We start from the raw sequence: 9,940 nt of genomic DNA, 5'->3' as shown, positions 1-9,940 counted from the left end.
TATAGATATATAGATATATAGATATAGATAGATATTGTTTCAGTAAATGAATAGTGGGTGGGTAAACACTTAAATGTTGAAGCACTGAATCCTCAATGGAAAGTGTTAATAATAAAAATTTATTTTCTTAAAAGCAGTAATGCCTGTCAGTTACAGTATAAGAGACCAAGGGTGTGACAGAGGCTGAGACACAAAAGACAGCAAGTGAGTCATAATATTCATGGAGTGAGAGAAACACTGACGTGCTGCTTCGTTTTACCACTCTGTGTGTGTGTGTTTGCTAGGGATGCATTCTTGTATGGCTACAGCACTTAAGGATGTGTGTGTGGTGGTGATGGTCACTAATAGCCTGGTTGTAGCAGTCCACCATGTACATATGCACAGTGCATGTGCAACTTCGTTGGTTCCAATCCAACTGGTGACATTTGTCGCAGGTCTCTCCCCCTCTCTCTGTGTCACTGTAACGTCTGTGCATCCAGAACCTGATTTAGCTGATCTGTCCGTGCTTTAGACTTCCACTGTTGTCCAGAAACTATTACGGTGAGCTTGTGTGTATTTTCTGATGATTGCAGGTAAGAATTTTGTAGTAAGGGGGTTTGAGTAATGTGCGTACAAAGATTAGGTGTATATATATATGAACCCAGAGCTCTCTAAATTGCTTTATTCGATGGTCTGTTCAGTTATGATAATAAATGTTTGAAAGGTGATATTTGACTCCGATTATTCTTCATAAAAGAACACGCTGCAATATATATATATATATATATTTCTGTTTGTGAAAAAATGTATGTGTGTGTTTGCGAGGCAGAAAAACAAACAGCAAGACAATGGAAAATTATGTGAGGTGCCCATGTGTTTTTCTCGTTCTTTCAGTGTATACATGTTTTTTTGCACCTTTTGTGTTTGCATGGGCGTGTGCATTTCTTTTTTGCCGGTCTGTTTGTATGTGTGACTTGTGTAAATTGGCAAGACAGTGTCTGGGATAGATGGGGATTGTTACAGTGTTTGCTTAATTGTCGATGGTTGTGTGTGTGTGTGTGGATATGTTGTTAATAGGGGTTGTGATGAAGGATGAGGGGTAAAGACCCACCAAAATTTAAAAGCGTGCTTGTATGTCTTATTTATGATATACAGTATGTGTGTGTGTGTGTGTGTGCCTGTGTCTCAATAAACATTTGTTTTTGCAGCTGCTGCCAATTCAAACTAACAGATAAGATGTTAACAAGTACTGTATGATCTCATGATTTCCATGGCTACTGCATTGATACACATCATAGACCACTTAACAGGAACACAAGCACATGTGTTCCTGACCCTACACTTGTTTTGACTTACTTTAGATCACATATGTTGGTTGCACTGGATTCCTCAGAAAAAACTTTGAAAATACAAGTTGTTACAGTCAGTGTGTGAAATAGAGGATACCTAGGGGTTCTTAGACCCCCTGATTGACAGTTTGGACCCTCTCAAAATCTCAAAATGAAATTATTAATTGGTAATGAAGAGTGGCCATCCATCTAAAACTGATTGCCGTCCAAAGGAACAAGAATCTTGTTAAAGCTGCATCAGCTTCTTTATCTTCAACTGCAGTTGCTTTCATTGCGATCAAACAAAATGTGTATTTCTGTTTTTGTCTTGAGGTGTGTCTTTGTGAAACATTATCATTTGAGAAAATCGTAACTGAATAATGAGTTACAGCAGAGCACAGCCTGCAGCAGTCTGAGTTTACCTGCTGTCAATATGATTGATATGGACATCTACTGGGTATCTGTTTTAATTCATCATGGCTCATAAGTTATTTTGGTGTGTTATTTTGTTGGCCTGTTTGTAATTGCTTTATGTAGATGTTAAAGGCCAACTGGAGTGCACCTCCTCACCTCAGCAGCCTCTCATTCTTCACTCACCAAACAGTTTGGTGAGTGAATAAAGTTCATATAGTATATATATCAAAGCCTACAACTGTTAATGATAAAGTTAGTAGAAATCAGCCTGATGCTGAGCTCATGCACTGCCCCAAATCACAGAAGCAAACCACAGAATGAGAGGAAAGAGGACTCCTGCCCCATGATTGTGTAATATTCTTACAGAAGGTAAGAATATGTTACTGCATTATCTAGTCTCTGGTGTGCTTTAAATTTGTTGCTGTATTGGTCTGAATACAATGTTAATGTGAAGTAAGGCTCCGAATATGATGTCATGCTTGTTACTGATTGAACAGATTAGAGGTCGTAGCCTCGCAGTCCTAATGTACTTAGCATCAGTTGCCGTCTTATGTGATTTGGGGGGGTGGGTGGGGGGTGTTCATTCTGGGACCTACGTTAGCATGTCAGGTCCCTCACTAAGTGATATTCCAGGACCTCATAACTTACAAATTAAGCGCTGCTGCTGGGGACATGTTCATACCATCCGTATCCCCAAATGCACACTTAGGAGCAGCTGATTATTTGTCATTTTTAAGTGATTAAGTAGAAATATTGTAGCATTTGTAGTGTAGTATAGAAATCACATCATACCATGTTCATGATTGTTAATAACAATCACATTTTACAATCTTTTCTTCCTTCAGTCTATCCCCCTCCTTCCTCAGTCTATCATTGATTTATCAATCTTTGCTGATATGATAGAGGGGTTTACATTGTCAGTGACACTCAAATATGACTAGCCACTTCTTGTGACATCATTCTTAACAGTTTTACAGATATTTATTGGGTAGGTTTATAGGTTTTCTGTGAGCACGAAAATAAATGTGGTTTTTGCCCACGGTACATATTTACAGCGTGCCATAAATCGAGCCTGGACATTGTTCTGCTACATCCATCCATTATTGACGACAGCATTCAGGCAAGACGTTTATGAGCTGGGCTGTTAGGATCAGTAACTCACTCTGTCAAGAGATCAGGAAGAGATGAGTGGGGGTAAGGAGGAGGAGAGAAAATTTAGGAATAAGATGGTAAAAGAAAACCGATGAGAAGAGGAAAAGCATGAGGTGGTGAAAGGAGAAGGCCAGAGATGCAAGGATGGTGCAGAAGAGAAAGGAAGTTGCAAGGATTTTTGATAAGCTTTTCTTCGTGGGAAAATTTTGACCTGTCTCACCCCTTTTCTACATTACACTTACCATTTTCTCTGGCTATCATATTTCTTGTGCCAGTCAATAATTTATAGCTGTCACTTCGGAGCAGTGAGCACCCTCCCCCCCAGCTTTTTGAATGACAGATAAGGGTGAGAATGGGTGTTGGGGCAAAGTGGAAAAGGGTTGGAGGGCTGTAAAGCAGAGTGGTGGAGAAACATGAAGTAACAAGAAATGGCAATAGTGAAGGAGGACGCAGTACAGCCAGTGAGAAATGAGAGAGAGAAATGGATGAACATGACACTGGATGAATAAGTGGGAGAAAATTTCCCACAGATAATGAAATTATGCAGTGAAAATGCCTACCAGTTTTTATACTCTAACTAATTACAGAACTAAGAGAGAAAAATGTCAGCTTCGTGACATCAAAGTGGGGACGCAGCCTAATGATTTCTTCTCAATTTGTCTTGTTGTTTTACTTAAGCTGCTTTTAGCTCCTACACGAGCCTACAACACCCTGCAAGTCTCCAAGATAAGGACACTCAGGGTAAAGGGATAGAAGATTGTGTATGTAAAGGTGTGTAGATGTATAATTATGTGTGGCATTTTCGCATAATGTGCGTTCGCTTTTGTTTGGATGTTTATGTGCAATGGTAACCATGACACATTAGAGATGGAAAAAAGGTTGAACCTTAAAGCTGTTTGTTAAAAAAAGGTTCAGAGTTAAAAAAATTTTCCCTGTGAGTCATAGCTCTCCAGGTGAGGCAGTCGCACAGCAAAGCACATACACACAAAGAAAAGGTCTAGAGAGTCTCAGTGGAACTGGATGATGATGGAAGTGGAAGGAAATTACTGGACAAGTCTGAAGAAATTTAGCATTTGTGTCTGTGTGTGTATATACACAAGCTTTTAATGTAAGTACGTTGTGTTTGTCAGCATGTGTGTATGGGAGAGAAAGAAAGAAAGAAAGGCCTCTTCCTCTCTGACCCCACTTGCTCTTGTAATCCTCTGTGTTTTGGTGACCTTGGCAACCTGGTGACAAAACATTCTTGGTGTCCCTTTGATTGGGGCCATGAGTGGGTGTAAAGTGTGGACAGACTGAAGCGACAGCATAGGAGAGGGAACACGATGGAAGACAAGGTGAATAAAGTCGCTGGTGCCCTCAGGGTTGGCCATACTGCCTATTCAGTTATTTGCCCGAGTGTGTCTGTCAGTACTTTTTCTGCCCATTTCAATATCTACACGTCATATATTTTGCGTGATTTGCGACATAAGTTCCAGATTAGGATCTGATTCTAACAAAGGAATGAGTTTCAGCTGTACTGTATACATTACTGATACTGATTAGGTGCTTTAGGAAAATATTTCTAAATATTTGTAGTTTGTTTCTCTATCAGTTTGTCTTCACTTTTTCTCAATTGTGTAGTGTTTATTTTCTCACCTCAATGCATTTCTGGAAAATCTGTGCGTTTTTTAAAATTTTTTATTAAATGACTCAAAGCCTGCAGGTTTTTACGGATGGACACCACAATCAGGTGCTGATTAAAGGTACATTTTATGGCTCAGTGGAAGAAAATTGTTCTCTGTCCAGGTCACCGACTTGAGACACAGCAATTATTAACGATCAAATGGAAACGACAATGTTTAGTATACACTCAGTTCAGGGGTAAGTGTCAGACAATGCTGCTTGCTGGTGTGAATCACAGAATGATAATGAATGATTGAAAGAATGCAGCATTTCCTCCCTGAGCCAGCTTTGTACCCTGGTAGTCTGCAACGCGAGTCGATAAAAATAAAGTCTGGCTAGGCTGGAAATGGTAGGAAAAAAGTTCTCTCCTGAATAGCATTTAGCTAATTTTAACAGTTTTCCTGTTTTTTCTTTCCACAGTAAGAGATGATGATGACTTCCTGAGTCTTAGCGAGCTCCCGGAAACCTTCCCATCGGACCCTCCGGAGCCCCTACCTCACTTCCTGTTCGAACCTGAGGAAGGCTACATTGTCAAGAATAAGCCTGTCAATCTCTACTGCAAAGCAACACCTGCCACACAGATTTACTTCAAGTGCAACAGCGAGTGGGTCCATCAGAAGGACCACACTGTGGAGGAGAGAGTGGATGAAAATTCAGGTTAGTGGAGTCCAGAGCACAAACACACACACACACACACACAGATTTAGTTGAAATGCAATAGAAAGTGGGCAGATCACATCATACTGTCGCAAAATGGGTGGAAAAACACATTAAATGAAAACTGTCATAAAGACAGGCAATTCAGTACAGGGGCTGTCAATGTGTTTTGTTTTAACTAAATACATTTTTGACAGAAAACACTGGTGTTAAATAAAAGCCAGTGACACGTTAAGTGCAGTTGCATGTCAGTTTACACACAGGAGAACATAAAAAAAACCACTCACACTTCAACACAGGGTTTTTTTCTTAGTGAAAATGTGGCATGAATGTGCTGCTGATGTTGGAACTTCACTGATAAAACAACACTGATACATGTCACCAAAAATGTGGGAATCAAACAGATGCAGTGTATGAAAACAGATCATCCAATGCTGATTTAGTATTCTTTTTCCTGGTCTGCATTTTTTTGTATGTGCCTGACCATAATGATATTTTATTCTTTGTAATAATAACATTTTTACAGTCAAGGAAATGTGGCCCACATTTTTCCCAGACTACCTCACTGGTGCACTGTCAGCAAACAGGTTAAACCCATTATTCAACTGTTTAGCTCTTTGTGCAGAAAGGTAGGTCACATGTCAAACGTGTGTACGCAGCTGTCCCGATGTTCACAGGACAGTTTAATAGGATCCACAGTGATGTACTGGACTGCAGCCAAAGTTCCACACTTGTCACTTGTCAGCACATGGTATTACTCTGCTGACTACGTATCGCTGTTGCTTTGGCAGGAAGACAAAGACGTACGCAACCTGGTTTCATAGATAGAAGGTTGACATGAGCTCAGCTTATGGGGTCTCCACCTGATTGTTAATAAAGCAGGGCTCCCAGGGTGAGTGATTAAACACAGGCTAAAACAGATAGAGTACCTGCGGAATGAAATGCACACTGAGGTCAGCAGTAGCACAAATTAGGTGGTTGGTGGTTTGGCCTGTTTTTTTTTTTTTCTTGAGGCAGGTTAGCCACATACAGAGTGCATATTTCACATGTATATTAAAATCACTTGTGAGGAAGCAGAATTTTTGATTGTCTCAAGTCTAGTTCACACTTCAACTTGCTCACCAGAAATTTCTCCTTGTAATACAAAGCAGACCCTGGAGCCACTGTGCTGTGTATATGCTGTATACACCCGTGTATGTGCTTTGGTGTCCTGGTTGCTTAGTGGGTCTGATACAGCATTAAACTAAAGACAGAGACAGAAGTGGCTGTGCATTTCAGTTTGATGTTTCCCCCTGATTCAGCTGTCATGCATGAACAATCAAAGTAGGGGCAAATAAATGTAACGAAACCTGCAAGGAGCAAACAGGAGAGAAGCAAAACCACAGGTACATATATGGAAACACACAATGGGAAAGAAAAGTTTTAATAAAGAGGAAAATAATATAGACCTTGCTGAAGGGTGAGTTTCATAAGCATATAAAAGTTTTTTTAGCAGTTTTCTTTTGCTTTTGAACAGTTTTATCCCCCCCAAGTCCTACATCTAAAATGCTTTTTTAAAAATAGAATTTAGCACTCTATCTCTTATAATCTTCTTTCTTTTTGATTCTCTCCTATCCTGGAGCTTGTCCTTTGCCTCCCAAAAGCTCAATGTGTCCTTAAGAGGTTTTTCATTTCAGAAAAATACAGGAGTGATCTTTTTGTATTTACACTGCAGCAGTTTTGGCATCATTGGGTTTTTGTGCATCATCTGAGTCATTCGTCTTACTGCAAATACCTATGTAAATGTACATTATAGTATATATATATCACATTATGTCAGTTGTCAACTGCGAGATAGATGGGAATGTGACAAGTAATCACCTGTATTGTTTTCATGTGCTGGCCTCTGTCTTGTATTTCCCATAATCTGCACGCAGCCTTTTTAGATGTTCCAAATGGTGAGAGATATTTGCATGCCACAATAGCTTATTTGATATGAATGTAACCCATGTATTATACCTTGGCATAATTAGCTCTAACCTCAGCAAAGCAGCAGTACAGCACCTCACTGTAGGTATTTTGTATTGCTTTCATTTCCCTCTCATTCTTACACACACACACACACACACTTTTGTCCTCCCATCTTTGCTCCTACCTCTCAGCATTCATTACTGACATCATGTTCAGCTACTAGTCATTTATTAATCCTCCATCAGCCACAAATTTGCTAGCTGCTGGATTTCAAACAGTACGTTACAAAGAGGAAAGTCTGTTCAGTTAAAGACCCTTGAATTTAGGCTCTCATACTTTGTGATGGACACCATGAAGTCAGGATCACCCCTCAGCCATATGACTGAAAAAAAAAATCCATATATGTTGAACAAGTCCAGGTCTTGCAGCTACATTAACCAATAATATCTCAGACTTAATTGTCTAACTTCATTTTAGAGTTATCGCTCTGTGTTCCTGCCTGTTGAACCCTCAGGTCCACTAAACATGGACTTGGTTTTAAATGTTTCAGCCGCTCAAGATATGCTTTAATTTATGCTTAATCAATCTTGTACAGAGCCATCATAATATCACTTTAATTAATAAAAAAAACTGACTTGGCACTTTGTACTGCTCCAGGACACTTAAACTTTCAAGCACCCCATAATCCATACAGCTATACCTAAAACAATCTCACCTTTTTTAAGAAAGGACAATGAAATTATAAAGATATTATGGATCCTAGCTAGTGTGTTACTATTAGTTATTTATAGAGCACATACTGTAGAGAAGCACAGAAGGGTTTGTGCTTGGTACCTACACAGTGTGTGTGCATTGTTTATCTGTTTACTGGTATGAAAACCTAAACTCTCTAAGCTATTTTTTTTTCCTTTTTGTTTCCTGCTGTTTCACAGACACAGCTAGAAGCTATGGCCCCCATACTGCTTTTATTATCTGTTTTCTTGCTCACTCTCTCCCTCTCTGTCGTCTCCTCTCCCTTTCTTGTTCCTTTCTTCTCCCTTCCTTCTTCCCTGCTCCACGCTGCTTTGTGCTCTACTCTAATTTCTACTGAGTGAAATCAGAGAGAGCAGAGACAGATTAAACCTGAGCCTGAGAAAGCAGGGGAGAGAAGTAGGGGATGATGGAGTGATGCTGATGGAGGGTACCTTCGAGAAGGCTGGGAAGGCCAACAGATATCAGGGAGTCGCAGTGAGGAGAAAAGATGATACGGATCCTGCTGCCATTTTCTTTCTCTTCCATGGTCAAATAGAAAGTCATAAGTGCTGAAACCCAGTGTTCATTTGATCTCGGGGATAAAGATAAAGAAAAGTAAAAAAAAAAAAAAAGTACAAACAAAAGTTGTAACATTCTTGAAAGTTGTACCAAACAGCTTTGTGTGAGATGCCTTGCACACAAATAAATATATATATGAGGCTTATCTTATCAAAGAGAATGGTGGAAGTAGAGGGGTTTTTCTTGTCTTGTAGTAAAGAAGCAAAGAAAAACACAATGGAGAGTGATGAGTTATTACTAGAAAAGATTGACACACCTACACAAAGTGTCTAATTAAAGGTATTTGTTCCCCCTACACTTTTTTGCTTTGACAGTTCAATGACATATCTGCAACAAAAAGAGATTTTGCCTGTAATTTTGAGTTAGATATGTAGAGCTGTTACTTTTTCCAAAAATCAAGTGCAGATGAACACAAACGTGGTTTATTCCAATTAATTAAATCCAAGCATCATAAAATATGTTGAGGCTGCGATCACACAAGCGCCACTTCACTGCCGTGTTCATACACGGAGTCCCATCAGTTTCGTCTTTTATATGCAAACAACAAGGCCCTCAAATGTGCTTTTTATTGGTGAGGTTCTTGTTTATGAAACCGTATGAAGAAATAGTGCAAGCAGCAGAGAAGCAGGGATGCTGCACTGAGAATTTAGTGGGAGGATATTAATGGACAGTAATGACAATGCAGTGATAGTCAGACACAAACTGAATTTTTAATGACACCTTTAAGAAGGTGTTACGAGCATCTTGTTTTTTGTATATGGATGGAAAGTGTAGCTATAATGAGAACTTCATGACAGCTCAGTAATTTACTTAGAATGTACTCACATGAGTCTCATCTGGAGTGTGGGCAAGCCAGGTGAACATCACAGGCAAGGACGGGGGGTAAAAGAGTGGGGAGGGGTCAGCAGGATAGCCTAGTGGTTTCCGAGGTCAGCTTCTAACTGGACGGAACCGGCTTGATTCCCTCAGCAGCTCCACTGCCTGCCATGGTATCCTTGATGAGCATTCGACCTGCTGCTGAGTGTCCGTGCCGGCCAGCCCTTTACCTGGCTTTCAAAAGGAAGGAACGAGTCCTTAAAACAAAAATGAAAAGCAATCTGCCTTCCTCCAGACAGGCACTTTTATACAGTAGCATTATCAGCAGTGACATTTGTTAAAACATGCTTAATGTATCTCCATCTGAATTAATGTGACTTAAGGTGAGAACCAGCATAATTTGGCTAGATTGCATATCTTACTGTGAAGGGCATTTCCAGTGTTTGCTGAAGCAACGTGCGTATGACCTCAGTATATCTTCATTAGCCTTGAAGTGTGCTAATGACACATTGTGTACTAGGTTACTTACTTTGTCTCCATTAGCCAAAGTGTGAATGGTTGTTAGTCCGCTAGCACTGACCTGTGACTCCATATCTACACATACACATACTACACACACACACACACACTACTGACACACACAGTATTGGCTTGGGTGATTTGTGACCTCT

The 9,940-nt window shown here is 39.9% G+C and overlaps 1 protein-coding gene across 2 annotated transcripts in view; it reads left to right on the top strand.

Annotated features, from left to right (window-relative positions):
• Positions 1-9,940, top strand: part of LOC109961572 (netrin receptor UNC5C-like) — a 185,279-nt gene that overhangs the window by 84,180 nt on the left and 91,159 nt on the right. For both annotated transcript variants that reach the window (XM_020602490.1, XM_020602489.1), the window contains exon 2: positions 4,956-5,192. In XM_020602490.1, the coding sequence (XP_020458146.1) occupies positions 4,956-5,192 (237 nt within the window). The remainder of the gene's footprint in view (positions 1-4,955; positions 5,193-9,940) is intronic.

The sequence above is a fragment of the Monopterus albus genome, unplaced genomic scaffold (assembly GCF_001952655.1).
Source record: "Monopterus albus unplaced genomic scaffold, M_albus_1.0 scaffold56.1, whole genome shotgun sequence".
Taxonomy (NCBI): domain Eukaryota; kingdom Metazoa; phylum Chordata; class Actinopteri; order Synbranchiformes; family Synbranchidae; genus Monopterus; species Monopterus albus.
Note: the sequence above shows the minus strand (reverse complement) of the source record. Positions and strands in the feature narration are given on the sequence as shown.